Genomic DNA, 17,131 nt, shown 5'->3' with positions numbered 1-17,131 from the left:
TTTGGAAAAGTAGATCTGCAAGGGGTTCTGGGTATTTGTTCTGTTGTATTTATGTTGTGTTTATGTTGTGTTACGGTGCGGATGTTCTCCCGAAATGTGTTTGTCATTCTTGTTTGGTGTGGTTTCACAGTGTGGCGCATATTTGTAACAGTGTTAAAGTTTTCTTTTTAGCATTTGTACAGAACAAAAAGGACACCAATATGGTTGCTGCTGGTTCTGGCTTACCAGGTAGAAAAAGTTTTAAAATTACAAGATTTGCACAGAACTGTTGATGCAAGCAAATGACGCCCTTTGTGTGCGTGTGCGTGTGCGTGTGCGTGTGTGTGTGTGTGTGTGTGTGTGTGTGTGTGTGTGTGTGTGTCAGCCAGCACTGCAACACTAGATTTACTGCACCTGCCTGCCAGGATAACCTTTGACCCCGGGGCTTCCGTGGGCTCCCCGGCCCCCCTGTGGAGAGGAGGAATGTCAGCAAGAAGAAGGTAAGTGTCCTCTTATTGGAAGCACATGTTGGAGGAGAATACAACACAAGAAACAGTCCAGTAGTGGCATGAAGATGGTTGTTTAGTAGACTGACCACTTATTATAAGTCTCAAGTAGGGCTGTATCGCCATATAAGTGTTTGATATCATCATTTTAATAGTCCCATGTAGGGCTTTATTGCCATATTGAATTAATTAAAGTAGTAATGATTGTCACACACACTCAGTGTGGTGAAATTTGTCCTCCGCATTTGATCCATCCCCTTGATCACCCCTGGGAAGTGAGGGGAGCAGTTGGCAGCAGCGGTGTCACGCCCGGGAATCATTTATGGTGATTTAACCCCCAATTCTAACCCTTAATGCTGAGTGCCAAGCAAGGAGGCAATGGGTCCCGTTTTTATATAGTCTTTGGTATGACTCGGCCGGCGTTTGAACTCACCACCTACCAATCTCAGGGCGGACACTCTAACCACTAGGCCACTGAGTAGGTGTTTGTTATCATCATTATAATAGTCTCATGTAGGGCTGTATCACCATATAAGTGTTTGTTATCATTATAATAGTCTCATGTACTGCGATGAGGTGGCGACTAGTCCAAGGTGTACCCCGCCTTCCGCCCGATTGTAGCTGAGATAGGCACCAGCTCCCCCCGCGACCCCAAAGGGAATAAGCGGTAAAAAAAAGGATGGATAGTTTCATGTAGGGTTGTATTTCGATATCAGTGTTTGATATCATCATTATAATAGTCTCAGGTAGGGCTGTATAACCATATAAGTCTTTGATATCATCATTACAATAGTCTCATGTAGGGCTGTATCACCATATAAGTCTTTGATATCATCATTATAATAGTCTCATGTAGGGCTGTATCACCATATAAGTGTTTGTTATTATAATAGTCTCATGTAGGGCTGTATCGCCATATAAGTGTTTGATATCATCATTTTAATAGTCTCATCTAGGGCTGTCTCGCCACATAAGTGTTTGTTATCATTATACTAGTCTTATGTAGGGCTGTATCACCATATTAGTGTTTGTTATCATAATAGTCTCATGTAGGACTGTATCGCCATATAAGTGTTTGTTATCATCATTTCAATAGTCTCATTTAGGGCTGTATCGCCACATAAGTGTTTGTTATCATTATAATAGTCTTATGTAGGGCTGTATCACCATATAAGTATTTGATATCATCTTATAATAGTCTCATGTAGTGCTGTATCACCATATAAGTGTTTGTTATTATCATTATAATTGTCTCATGTAGGGCTGTATTGCAATATAAGTGTTTGATATCATCATTATTATAGTTTTATCTAGGGCAGTATCACCATATAAGTGTTTGTTATCATTATAATAGTCTCATGTAGGGCTGTATCACCATATAAGTGTTTGTTATCATCATTATAATAGTCTCAGGTAGGGCTGTATCACCATATAAGTGTTTGATATCGTCATTATAATAGTCTCATGTAGGGCTGTATCGCCAAATAAATGTTTAATAGAATCATTATAAATAGTCTCATGTAGGGCTGTATCGCCATATAAGTGTTTGATATCATCTTTATAATCGTCTCATTTAGGGCTGTATCACCATATAAGTGTTTCATATCATCATTAGAATAGTCTCATGTAGGGCTGTATTGCCATATAAGTGTTTGTTATCATCATTAGAATAGTCTCATGTAGGGCAGTATCACCATATAAGTGTTTGTTATCATTATAATAGTCTCATGTAGGGCTGTATTGCCATATAAGTGTTTGTTATCATCATTATAATAGTCTCAGGTAGGGCTGTATCGCCATATAAGTGTTTGATATCGGCATTATAATAGTCTCATGTAGGGCTGTATCGCCATATAAGTGTTTGATATTGTCATTATAATAGTCTCATGTAGGGCTGTATCGCCATATAAGTGTTTGTTATCATCATTAGAATAGTCTCATGTAGGGCTGTATCGCCATATAAGTGTTTGTTTTCATCATTAGAATAGTCTCATGTAGGGCTGTATCACCATATAAGTGTTTGTTATCATCATTAGAATAGTCTCATGTAGGGCTGTATCACCATATAAGTGTTTGATATCATCATTAGAATAGTCTCATGGAGGGCTGTATCACCATGTAAGTGTTTGATATCATTAGAATAGTCTCATGTAGGGCTGTATCGCCATATAAGTGTTTGTTATCATCATTGTGATAGTCTCATATGGAAAATAAGGAGCAGGAGAAATATAATAAATCTGAAAATTTTTATCTCAAATGTAATAATATAATAAAATACAGTAATTATAATCACTCAGCTGGTAAGGCAGAAAGAAAATGTCAACAAAAACATGGAAAACACTCAAACAATGTCAACAAAACACTTAACAATCACCTCTTAAAAATAAGGTAGACTAAAATACTTCATAAAGCGTAACAAAACAGTGCAGTGTGAAATAGTTAACATAAAAACCTGAGAAGAACTACCCTATTTTTCTGACTATAAGGCAGACTTTAAATTCTTTCATTTTCTCAAAACTCGACAGAGCACATTATAACCCGGTGCGCCTAATGTACGGAATAATTCTGGTTGTGCTTACCGACCTCAAAGCTATTTTATTTGGTGCATGGTGTAATGATAAGCGTGACCAGTAGATGGCAGTCACACATAAGATATACCTGTAGACTGCAATATGATGGCAGTAAACAACACCAAAACTTTTTAAATTGAAAATAAATAAACATTATATACGGCACTCAAAAATCTATTAAAATGTTTTAGTACCCCCCTTGATGGACACCTACCTTAGTCAGGGATACTACTGTCACTATGGTGTGTTTGTTAGGACCACGACATGACACCTATTAGCAGACATTATCTGGCGTTTGGTTTCGCAATATTATACAAAAACAATTTTTCTTAACGTGTGGTAACTGCTGAGGTGTATTTGGGATCTGCATAAGTCAAAATATTAATAAAGGGGACCACAACATAATTAATTATTGTCTTTGTTTGAACAAAAAATCAAAGAGTACATGAAAAATATGTTTATTACTTTAATTTAGTCCTTAAATAAAATAGTAAACATATAGACAACTTGTCATTTAGTAGTATGTAAACAAAGACTCCTAATTAGTCTGCTGACGTATGCAGTAACACATTGTGTCATTTATCCACCTATTATTTTGTCATCATTATGAGGGACAAACTGTAAAAATAGATTATTAATCCATTTGTTCATTTACTGTTAATGTCTGCTTATTTTCTGTTTTAACATTTTCTATTTACACTTCTGTTAAAATTTAATAATCACTTATTCTTCTCTTCTTTGATAAGTTACATTAGTTTTGGATGATACCACACATTTAGGTATTGATCCGATACCAAGGAGTTACAAGATCATACATTGGTCATATTCAAAGTCCTCATCTGACCAGGGACATATTTCCTGAGTTTATAAACATAATATGAATTCAAATAACAGGAAAAAAGATTTTGTGACGATTAAAAATATCGATGTAATCCTAGTAGTATCGACTAGATATGCTATTGTACTTGGTATCATACAGTGGATGTCAGGTGTAGATCCACCCATGCCATTTGTTTACATTCAGGGTGTTGACTTGCTTTTAGCGGTGAGCAATTGTATGCTCCTGGGGTGTGTAGTGAAGCATGTTTAATTATTCCTCGTTCTCCAGTAATATTGGTAATTGTAAGAAACTTTCTTTATTTGTCGCCATGGAGACCAGGATTAGTGATTTAGCAGTAGCTAAAACACCGCCGACTGCGGATGGATGTTAGCTGCTAGCTAGCTAGCCATGTCTTAAAGCACCTCTTCCTGAGGGTGTTTCAGTGTTATAATTTCACCTTTATCATTACTTTTTAAACCAAAATGCGTCCATTCTCCCTTTTTTTGTCCACACACTGTGTCTGCTTGTTAGTATTCTGTGTGTGTGTGCTGCCGAACATGCTCCTCTGTTCGTAAAATCAGCAATTTAACGACATGACGACGCGCCGTCATACCCTGGAACCATTACTTTTCAGAAAATAGTACCAAATATGATTCATTAGTACCGCGGTACCTTACAGGTACCGGTATACTGTACAACTCTACTCCAACTTCATTTCGATGGAAATTAAGGTCAAACTTAGATAAAATTGTCATGCACTCAAGTCAAACAAAGACATTCTGACAATAAAGTTGCATTCGGGGTCTTTTTTAAACAATTCAATGAGATTAATCACAATTAAACAAAATTCAAAAGTATTATTCACGCAATTTAAGAACTGAATTGTTTGATAATACACATTTTGATATGAAACACATTCATTCAATTATTATCGTATTTACTTGTATTATTTTTTTGTAATTTATTATTCTATTCTTTACTTTTACTGTAGTTTATTTATTTGTCATTATATTTATTTACCATGAATTGATTAACGTGGACCCCGACTTAAACAAGTTGAAAAACTTATTCGGGTGTTACCATTTAGTGGTTAATTGTACGGAATATGTATTGAACTGTGCAATCTAGTAATAAAAGTATTAATCAATCAATCAATTTATTTTATGAAATTTTTTGTTAAAATATATTTTTTCTATACCGGGTCACGGTTAAGCTGGAGCCTATCACAGATGACTTGGTCGCCAGTCAACGACATACAAAACAACTATTCATACTTATGGACAATTTAGGGCCTCCAATTAAGCTAACATCTTTGTTGAATGTGGGTCGAGGCGAGAGGACTCGTAAAAAAGCCACGCGTTTACAAAAAGAACATTCAAACCCCACAAAGATTTGGACCCTCATGTCCTGACTGTGCGGCCTGCTTGCTAACCGTTCAATTCACCCCATAAAAGAACTCCAGCTGAACTGAGGCCCTCAGCAGAATTTTTAAAATAAAATAAAAACATTAAATTACAAAAGCTGGTGTAGGAAGGGTCTCGGAAAACATTTGGACAGATTGTGATCTAGAGCATAAAAAACTTAGCAATATAAATTGTATAATTTGTCAATGAAATACACCTCTGCATATAATATACTTTTAAATTGATCAGCAACATTATTTCACAGGTAAAATTTATAAAACACTTTAGCCTACAAAACAAAAATTAATTAAACAATTTTAATTAAAATAATATTTGAAGAACTAGCGTATGGATCTAAAATTCAATCACTAAAAATCACAGGGGAAACAAATTAATATATTAAAGCAAGAGTTTACAGTACGTAAAAATCAAATGTATTTAATGTTCGATTACAATTAAAACACAATTAATGCATTTTTAAAACATGAAGCAAACATAAATATTTTTTGCAACAATTAATTTTATTTAAATGCATTTATACATTTAAATAAATTCAAACTATAATAATGTTTGGCTGACTGGAACCATTTGTTCCAGAAAAATAAAATCAACTAAACCCAATAAATAATACATCTAAATTGATCAGCAACATCATCAACATTATTTCACAAGTAAATTATCTAAAACACTTTAACCGAAAAAACTAAAATTAATGAAACAATTTTAATTAAAATACTATTTGAGAAGAACTGGCACGTAGATCCAAAATGTACATTAAATCACTAAAAATCACAGGGAAAACAAATTCATAAATAAAGCAAGAGTTTATAGTATAGCAAAATCAAATGTTTTTTTTTATTTTAATTAAAATTAAATCAAAATTAATGTATTTTTTTCAATTTGAATCAAACAAACATTTTTTTCAACAATTAATTTTATTAATTTTGATTTAAATGTTAAATTATTCATTTGAATGAATTAAACCCATAACAATGTTTTAGCTGACTTTAACCATTTGATAAAAAATAAAATTAACTAAACACAAAAAAATAATACATTTATATTGATCAACAACTTTATTTTAACAAGTAAAATATATAAAACACTTTACAAAACAAAAATTAATAAAACAATTTTAATGAAAATACTATTTGAGAAGAACTAGCGTATGGATCCAAAATCTACATTAAATCACAAAAAATACACGGAAAACAAATTGATAACAGTTTACAGTAAATAAAAAAATAATGTACAAAATTGATGGCAGTTTGTACTGCGTGTTTACCTAACACTAAACACTTACTAAAGGGCCACAACGGCATCCCATTATGGGACACTGTAACTAAATAATTTATTGGCAATACACGCGACATAATGATACTCTTATTGTATTAAAAATGGTACAGAGCAATTGAGGAAGAGTCAGCATTTATTGTTAATAATGTGGTATTTGAAGTTTATCATACTGTAGGACCCACCATTAGAGATTAGAGTCGTGCAGGGCGGGAGAGGATGCCATCTTTGTCACTAATGAGTATGTTTTATGGCAAAATAATGTTTCTAAAACCCCTGTTTGCTATGACAAGTGTCCTCTGAAATGGCATTTTAACGGACAACTAATGCGTTTTAGTCATATCTTCACTCAGTCTGGACATTAGCATACAAACGACACAAGCAAACATGGTCAACACATAAAGGCGTACGAGCGTGCAGGCCAGTCAGGGTGATGGTGGTTTCTGCATCCACTGTAGAAAAAAAAAGCCGTCTGAGACAGGAAGTTGAGCTCTAATTAGCGGAGTGTTTACAAGATTTGTGGGGGAGTTCTGCAAATAGCCTCCAGCGTGCAAAGCATTTAGCCCACTTGAGTGCAGGCCAACTATCTCTCCCCCGCCAAGATTCCTCCACAACTGATAGCCCATGTTTCGAGGTTCCTAATACCTTCTGGTCCTGCTTTAGAGCTGAAGATAAAAAACATGGTGGGAAGCAACACTGCTTTATGCTCAAGTTTTAAAGGCCTACTGAAATGAGATTTTCTTATTTAAACGGGGATAGCAGGTCCATTCTATGTGTCATACTTGATCATTTCGCGATATTGCCATATTTTTGCTGAAAGGATTTAGTAGAGAACATCCACGATAAAGTTCGCAACTTTTGGTGCTGATAAAATAGCCTTGCCTTTACCGGAAGTCGCAGATGATGACGTCAGAAGTGTGAGGGCTTCTCACGTCCTCACATTGTTTATAATGAGAGCCTCCAGCAACAAGAGCTATTCGGATGAAAGATTTGTGGATGATGATATTGATAGCAAAGGACTAGAAATAAATAAATAAAATAAATAAAGTTATACAAAAAAAGGCGATTAAAGTGTTTTTAGACACATTTACTAGGATAATTCTGGCAAATCCCTTATCTTTCTATTGTGTTGCTAGTGTTTTAGTGAGATTAAATAGTACCTGATAGTCAGAGGGGTGTGTCAACGGGTGTCTTGAGGCCAGTGTCTGAGGGAAGTCGATGGCAGATACAAGGAAGGCGCAAACTCCACAGATCTCCGGTATCAATTTTCTCACCGAAACCTGCCGTTTGACAAGTGGTCGGGAACCATGTTCACTTGACCACTCTGATCCATAGTAAAGCTTCACCTCCGGGAATTTTAAACAAGGAATCACCGTGTGTTTGTGTGGCTAAAGGCTAAAGCTTCCCAGCTACATCTTTCTACTTTGACTTCTCCATTATTAATTGAACAAATTGCAAAACATTCAGCAACACAGATGTCCAGAATACTGTTTAATTGCGCGATGAAAAGAGATGACTTTTAGCTGTAAATAGTGCTGCGCTAATGTTTCCTGACAGTCCGTGACGTCACGCGTACGCGTCATCATTTCGCGACGTTTTCAACAAGAAACTCCGCGGGAAATTCAAAATTGCAATTTAGTAAACTAAACCGGCTGTATTGGCATGTGTTGCAAAGTTAATATTTCATCATTGATATATAAACTATCAGACTGCGTGGTCGGTAGTAGTGGGTTTCAGTAGGCCTTTAATGTGTAAAAACAGTTGGACAAACAGTGCAGGAAGTAGAGGAACACACAAGTCGAATAAATTGCTTCAATGATTTAAAAAAGTAAAAAAAAAAAATGAAGCAGTTTTCCCTTGCTCATCACTGTTAATTGGTTCCGAATGTGACTTTGGTAAATTCATTTCCACAAAGTACAGTCGAAAGGGGATTCATATGGCCACAATCGTTGCGGCTTACGTGACACATAAAACGTGACAAATTAGGGAGCAAACTTTTCACTTTAGCCGCCAGATGGCAGTAAAGTCTTCCAACTTTGACCACAGTCAGTTGCTATGAAGAGTGGCGCTTTCTATCATTCTCAGCAGACTGTTTCAAAAATAATTACATTAATAAATAATATTAATTAAATAATCATAAATGATAAAACATGTTGTTTACAACCTACTATGGATTTTAACATGATGAGAGACATCTTAACATGGATGGTAGAACTGAAACTGGAGGCTTTGTAGTAAAAATTCAGATTCTGGTGTTGTGTCATTTGTAGGGCTTGACAATAACATAATATCAATCAATCAATCAATCAATGTTTATTTATATAGCCCTGAATCACAAGCGTCTCAAAGGGCTGCACAAAAAACAAAATATCAATACAAAACCACTAAATACTTAATTAATATCAATAAAAAATCTGTTCCATAAAAAACTTCAATGTTTTTTCTTCCCTTCGTAAGAAACCGTTAGTTGTGAAGCAAGGTTGCTTTCGAGCATCGCACGAAGTAATCATTGATTACAGCCAATCAGGATCAACTATCAAGTTCGGTTGGGCCATCTTCGGTTGATTCTTTGCATGTAGTGAGAAGAGAAACTTATAATGAAGAGATTGTGGATAAAACAGGAAAAATCACCCGGACAGTGTGGCTATTTTTTTAGTTTTTCAAAGGGACCATAGTCAGACCAATGTGGTCTGTAAATGATGCCAGCCGCTTGTCGTCAACAAGACCGGTAATACTACACCACCTTAGCCGCGCTCACAGGGGTGTCAAACTCAAATACAGAGTGGGCCAAAATTTAAAACTGAACAAAGCCGCGGGCCAAGGTTGAATAGATTAACCTTTTAATAGGGACCCAAACAAGTTTTGCATTGAACATTGAACAAGCAAGGCTTATATACAGTAACTTTATAGTGACATGCAAAATCGAGTTTCAAATAATAATAATAATAATAATAATAATAATAATAATTAAAAAATATCATTGGCATATCAAATAAAATTTAAATACACATTTAATGCCTCTTTTCTATTTGCAGCCTTCTGAGGTAAATATCAAAATATATTGTAGCGTCCCGAAATAGTTAGTGCTGCAAGGGGTTCTGGGTATTTGTTTTGTTGTGTTTATGATATGTTACAGTGCAGATGTTCTCCCGAAATGTGTTTGTGATTCTTGTTTGGTGTGAGTTCACAGTGTGGCGCATATTTGTAACAGTGTTAAAGTTGTTTATACACCCACCCTCAGTGTGACCTGTATTGCTGTTGACCAAGTATGCGTTGCATTCACTTATGTGTGTGTAATAACCGCATATATTATGCGAGTGGGCCTGCACGCTGTTTGTATGGAGGAAATGCGGACGTGACGACAGGTTGTAGAGAATGCTAAAGGCAGTGCCTTTAAGGCACGCCCTCAATATTGTTGTCCGGGTGGAAATCGGGAGAATGCTTGCCCCGGGAGATTTTCGGGAGGGACACTGAACTTCGGGAGGATTGGCAAGTGTGAGAAATTGCGGTGTTACAGCGGCACCGCTGCTGTGTAATAACGGCGGGCCAGCTATAATGTTAATTTGATATTGCCTCAAGGGCCAAATTAAATTACACGGCGGGCCAAATTTGGCCCACGGGCCAGAGTTTGACACCCGTGCTTTTGAACATAGCAAATATGCACTGCAAACAAAAATTCCTTACCATAGTCTAATAATAATAACAGGGCAAATTAATGTTACCCAGCCGTTATTTCCTAGTACCAAACTGTTCTAGTTTTTCTCGGGTTTCTCTCTTTACATTTTCACACTTTGCACTATTTTGTTATACTTTATTCAACATGTCTTACATTAATCTTATTTTTTCACCTTCATTTTAAGAACTTATTAGTGTTCACAGTAATTTTGTCATTTAGTTCACATTTTTTGAGTGTTTTCCATGATTGTGTTTACATTTGTTCCGCCTCGACAGCTGGGGGGATTACAATCAGAGGAAGTTACATTTCAAACAAAATATTATTTTAATGCTCCTTATTTTTCATAGGTCAAAAAAATTCAAAACTAATCGATATTCATCGATAAATTAATAATATTTAAACAATTACTGCAAAACAAAAAAATCATTTGCATAGTTAAATAAGAATAACAGGGCAAATTAATGTTACACATCCGTTATTTCCTGGCACTAAACTTGCAGAAAATAGTTCTTGTCAAGTTTTTGTTTACATTTTCACACTTTGCGCTATTTTGTTACACTTTATTAAACATAGCTTACATAGTCCTTATTTTTGAATCTTCATCTTAAGAGGGTAATATTATGTGTTCAATGTGACTTTATAATATTGTTTACATTGAGTCTTTTTCATGCTTGTGTTGACATTTCCTTTCCTTTCTGCCTTGAAAGCTGAGGGGATGACATTAAGGGGAAGTTACATTTCAAACAAAATCTTATTTTCCTGCTCTTTATTTTCCATATGTCAACACAAATTTTATAATTATCGATATCGACTGGTATAATCATCATATTTTAATAATTAGTGCATTACAAAAAATAATTTCCATAGTTCAATAAGAATAACAGAGCAAATTAATGTTACACAGCCATTATTTCCCAGCACTAATCCTGCAGAAAATAGTTCTTCTCAGGTTTCTCCGTGTTTACATTTTCACACTTTACACTATTTATTACATTTTATGAAGCATTTCTTACATATTCATTATTTTTGCACCTTCATTTTAGCAGTGTAAAAAGTATTCAATGTAATTTTACTATTTTTTTTTTTTTTAAGTTTTCCATGCTTGTGTTGACATTTCCTTTCTGCCTCGACAGCTGAAGAGATTACAATCAGAGGAAGTTACATTTCAAGCGAAATCTTATTTTCCTGCCCCTTATTTTCCATAGGTCAACAAAAAAATAAATAATTATCGATATCGACCAATATAATCATCCATCCATCCATCCATCAATCCATCCATCCATCCATTTTCTACCACTTATTCCCTTTTTGGCGCCTATCTCAACTACAATCGAGCGGAAGGCGGGGTACACCCTGGACAAGTCGTAATCATATAAAATAAAATCAGTACATAAGAAACAATCCTTTTCATAGTTCAATTAGAATAACAGGGCAAATTAATGTTACACAGCCGTTATTTCCTGGCACTAAACCTGCAGAAAATAGTTCTTGTCAAGTTTCTCAATGTTTACATTTTCACACTTTGCACTATTTTGTTACACTTGAGTAAACATTTCTGACATATTCGTTATTTTTGCACCTTGATTTCAAGAGCGTAATATTAAGTGTTCAGTGTGATTTTAGAATATTGTTTTTCATGCTTGTGCTGACATTTCCTTTCCTTTCTGCCTCAACAGCTGAGGGATTACATTTACAGGAAGTTACATTTCAAACAAAATCGTATTTTCCTGCTCTTTATTTTCCATAGGTCAACAAAAAATTAATAATTATCGATACTTGAGAAAAAAATCATGTCCATAGTTCAATAAGAATAAAAGGACAAATTAATGTTACACAGCCGTTATTTCTTGGCACCAAACTAGGTTTCTCTGTTTACATGTTCACACTTTGCACTATTTTATTACACTTTATGAAGCATTTCTTGCGTATTCCTTATTTTTGCACCTTCATTTCAAGAACTTATTGTCAAGTGATCAATGTGATTTTAAAATTGTGTTCACATTTTTTGAGTGTTTTTTATGCTTTTGTTGACATTTCCTTACCTTTCTGCCCTGATAGCTCCTCAGCTATCATTATAATCAGTGGAAGGGTACATTTTAAATGAAAATATGTACCTTTGACATATTTTCTCCTAATCCTTATCCATCATAGCTCATAAATAATATCCGTAATCGATATCGACCGATATAAAACACTTATATGGTGATACATTTCTGTTTTGCCATATGGCCCAGCCCTGGTCCTTGGGCAAGACTATGCACCCACATTGTTCCCAATACCACTCACGCTGGTGTAGTACTATCTTGGTAAACAAAAACATTCTCCCCAAATACGTGTAAGGTAAAAAAAAAATCTGTCAAAGCAGATATGAAATGGAACATTTGTCAAATTGTTATCAATAAAAAGTTGTTTTAGCTTAGAAGTGTGCTTTATACTGATTTAGAAGCTGTGTTTCTTGCACTAAGTATGATGAATTGATCTTAAATCCCTGTAATGACTTCACCCACAGAGCGCATTAATATTTTTAATTCATCCATCCATTTACTACCGCTTATTCCCTTTTGGGGTCGCGGGGGGCGTTGGCGCCTATCTCAGCTACAATCGGGCAGAAGACGGGGTACACCCTGGACAAGTCGCCACCTCATCGCAGGGCCAACACAGATAGACAGACAACATTCACACTCACATTCACACACTAGGGCCAATTTAGTGTTGCAAATCAACCTATCCCCAGGTGCATGTCTTTGGAAGTGGGAGGAAGCCGGAGTACCCGGAGGGAACCCACGCATTCACGGGGAGAACATGCAAACTCCACACAGAAAGATCCTCAGCCTGCAATTGAACCCACGACTCCAGGACCTTAGTATTGTGAGGCAGACGCACTAACCCCTCTTCCACCGTTTAATTTAGGATTAAAAAAAACATAGAATACGCTTTAAATAAATGTTCAATAGTGATCTCTTATAACATGTGCTTCTTGCGCTCACATTTTAATAACATTTTTGTGAAATGAAACAAGTTTCTCAGTCACGGTTTCAAACAAAAGAAGTAGATACTTACAGGCTCGCCAGGCAGACCGGCAGGACCAGGATGACCTTTTTGTCCCTGTTGACAAAAGGAACAATTGTTCAGATTTTGGCCAGACATTAATCAGTGATTAAAGTTCTTTGAAATGTTCCTGATTACAATCAAATAAGAGAGCAGGGATGATAGAGCAGGTATTGATAGGACTTGTAGCCCCCTTGTGGAGTGAATATTCTTGAAGGGACAAGCGGTAGAAAAATGGATGGATGGATGGCTCAATAGAATTCTTGCTTTTGTCATGCAAGGAAAGTAAAGTGTGACTGAAGAATAAAATACAGAGGTTGAAAATTGTAACTGGAAGAGCATCAAAAGGGAAATATTTATTTGAAATGATAATTATTCCTGTTGTATTATTGTTAGTCAATAGTGGTTCATAGCTAGTTAAATTTTGAATATATAAAACCCAAATGCAGTGAAGTTGTCACGTTGTGTAAATGGTAAATAAAAAGAGAATGCAATGATTTGCAAATCCTTTTCAACTTATATTCACTTAAATAGACTTCAAAGACAAGATATTTTATGTCCACACTGAGAAACTTCTTTTTTGTGTGCAAAAAAATCATTAACTTTGAATTTAATGGCAGCAACGCATTGCAAAATAGTTTTCACTGGGGCATTTTTACCACTGTGTTACATGGCTTTTCCTTTTAACAACACTCAGTAAAGTTTGGGAACTGAGGAGAAACATTTTTGAAGTGGAATTATTTCCCATTCTTGCTTGATGTACAGCTTAAGTTGTTCAACAGTCTCCCTTCTGCTATTGTAGAAGCATATTGCACCATACATGTTCAATGGGAGACAGGTCTGGACTACAGGCATGCCAGTCTAGTACCCACACTTTTTTACTATGAAGCCACACTGTTGTAACACGTGGCTTGGCATTGTCTTGCTGAAATAATCAGGGGCGTCCTGGAAAAAGACGTTTCTTGTGTGGCAACAATGTTTTGCTTCAAAAGCTGTATATAACTTTCAGCATTAATGGTGCCTTCACAGATGTGTAAGTTACCCATGTCTTGGGCACTGATACACCCCAATACCATCACAGATCCTGGCTTTTACACTTTGCGCCTAGAACAATCCGAATGTTTCTTCTCCTCTATGGTCCGGAGAACACGATGTCCACAGTTTCCAAAAACAATTTGAAATGTGGACTCGTCAGACTACAGAACACTTTTACACTTTGCATCAATACATCTTAGATGATCTCGGGCCCAGCAAAGTGTTTCTGGGTGTTGTTGATAAATGGCTTAGCTTTTGCATGGTAGAGTGTTAACTTGCACTGACAGATGTAGCGACCAACTTTAGTTACTGGCAGTGGTTTTCTGAAGTGTTCCTAAGCACTTGTGGTGATATCCTTTACACACTGATTTCACTTTTTGATGCAAACCGCCTGAGGGATCCAAGGTCCGTAATATCATCGCTTACGTTCTGGGATTTCTCCAGATTCTCTGAATCTTTTGAGGATATTACGGACCGTAGATGGTAAAATCCCTAAATTCCTTGCAGTAATTGCTTGAGAAAAGTTTTTCTGAAACAATTTGCTCAGGCATTTGTTCACAAAGTGGTGACCCTCGCTCCGTCCTTGTTTGTGAATGACTGATCATTTCATGGGAGCAGCTTTTATACCCAATCGCGGCACCCACCTGTTCCCAGTTAACCTATTCATCTGTGGGATGTTCCAAATAAGTGTTTGATGAGCATTCCTCAACTTTCTGAGTCTTTTTTGCCACTTGTGCCAGCTTTTTCGAAACAAGTTGCAGGCATCACAATTTCAAATGAGCTAATATTGTTACGTCTCCAAGGGCGCATGACTGCGATTGTCGTGTTCCTCACCAACGCAGGAAGCAAGCAGGAGCAGCGTGGAGGTAAGATAAAGTCTTTTAATTAAAGCAGAATCAAAAATACAAACTGAGAATGCAAACAAGCGTGGAGCTAAACAAAACCAAAATGTCACCAAGGGTGAAAAAACGAGGAAAGCAAGACTGTACAAAGAACACTAGAGCGAGGAAAGAAAACAGGATAAACGTAAATGTTGCCTATTGCAAACACTGACATAGCAATTAATGCTGGGTGACAGGAAACTATAGAGGGGAGTGATCAACCAAAACACCTGGTGGGAACACTAATTGCTAAACACAGACAGGCGAGGAGAATCAGTGCCCATGGAAACCGACAGTAAACAGGGAAAGAAGGTGCAACCAGGAAACAGACGAACACAGAAAAAACTACCAAACATAAATCATGCCATGACCCGGACATCAGATCATGACAAATATTTGCAGAGAATAACAACGTTTTCCAGTTTGAATGTTAAGTATCTTGTATTTGCAGTCCATTCAATTGAATATAAGTTGAAAAGGATTTGCAAATCATTCTATTATTTTTGTATTTACTATTTGCACAACATGACAACTTCACTAGTTTTATATACATTATAATATATTACGCCAACATTCGCATCCATTCGTCTAAATGTATTTATATTCTCATAGTTATGATGTTGTCATGTGACCTCTGCCAAAGTAGTCTTAATGAAATGTTTCCTTGGTCCTTTTCCTCTCCAAGCTGAGACAACAACAAGGCAGCAGGCAGACAAGAAAATAAGATGTTCTTTCCACGGCGTTTCCAGTTCACAAAGAACGTATTCCCGCTCGGCGAGTCTCCCACGTCTTCTTCCCTTTGCCGAGGAAGCGGTGTCGGCAAATAAAAGTCGCCGGCGCCATCAAACAAAGAACGCAGGCGCTCATGAGCAGCTCTTGCAGCAAGCTCCATGACGATGTCAGGCAAATAAAGAAAGCACAGTGTCAGTTTCAAGTGCTCATTTTGCAGAGCGACTCCCAGGCAAACTTCACATTCCCCGCAGTCAGTGGAGGGAGTTCTCATGGCAAGTGAGCCCAAAAATGATGAAGATATCAACAAATGCTGCTGTAGGTCATCGTTTTAGTCGCTGACTTTTGTCTTCTATTTTCTATCGCCGCTGGACTGTTCTCTGGAGCGATGAATCACGCTTTTCCATCTGGCAATCTGATGGACCAGTCTGGATTTGGAGGTTGCAAGGCGAACGCTACATTTCTGACTGCATTGTGTTGAGTGTGAAATTTGGTGGAGGAGGAATTATGGCATGGGGGTTTGTTTTGCAGGAGTTGGGCTTGGCCCCTTAGTTCCAGTGAAAGGAGGATACCAAAACATTTTGGACAATTCCATGTGATGGCACTTAAAGTTCATTTGTGAGTAAAGGCGCTGGCCAAATACTTATGGCAATATAGTGTATCATTATTGATGTCACCACATGACCATTGCTGGAAAAATACCATACAGGAACACCTTTACGCACCGCTGGGTATTGAAACGCATCAACGGTGTACAAAACGGGTTATTTTCTGGCGCATTTAAAAATCAATAAGCCCGCATCAGTAATTAAGACATATCTTATGTGGTACTGTCAGATTTCAAATTGTAAAAAAAAAAACATTAAACGTAAAAAAATAAAGAAATAAAGTATTTGAACCAACAATTTGTAGCACCAATTCGACGCCACTGGTACCCCTCGTAGTCGGAAGATTTCCCCATTTCATCGCCGACATGGTCTCACAAGAAGCAGTTTCTCTTTAAATATCCTTCTTGAAAAATGGCCTTGCAAATATATACCCACCACCTAATCACTGTTTTGTTCTCCTTCTTTCTGAGTCAAAAAAAGAGAGTACCGCTGATTTCTCCGCTGGCCGGGTATGGCTACGGTGCAACACTTCCTGCTTTTAGTAAAGTGCAACTTGTGATTGTGTACTCACTTTGGAGGGACA

The 17,131-nt window shown here is 36.6% G+C and overlaps 1 protein-coding gene across 1 annotated transcript in view; it reads right to left on the bottom strand.

The window, feature by feature from the left end:
• LOC133556299 (collagen alpha-1(XXVII) chain B-like) overlaps positions 1-17,131 on the bottom strand; it is a 202,646-nt gene that overhangs the window by 120,739 nt on the left and 64,776 nt on the right. The window contains exons 9-10 of the mRNA XM_061906106.1: positions 13,308-13,352; positions 394-447 (exon numbers count right to left, since the gene is read on the bottom strand). Coding sequence (XP_061762090.1) covers positions 394-447; positions 13,308-13,352 — 99 coding nt within the window. The remainder of the gene's footprint in view (positions 1-393; positions 448-13,307; positions 13,353-17,131) is intronic.

This window comes from Nerophis ophidion, linkage group LG07 (assembly GCF_033978795.1).
Source record: "Nerophis ophidion isolate RoL-2023_Sa linkage group LG07, RoL_Noph_v1.0, whole genome shotgun sequence".
NCBI lineage: Eukaryota > Metazoa > Chordata > Actinopteri > Syngnathiformes > Syngnathidae > Nerophis > Nerophis ophidion.
Note: the sequence above shows the minus strand (reverse complement) of the source record. Positions and strands in the feature narration are given on the sequence as shown.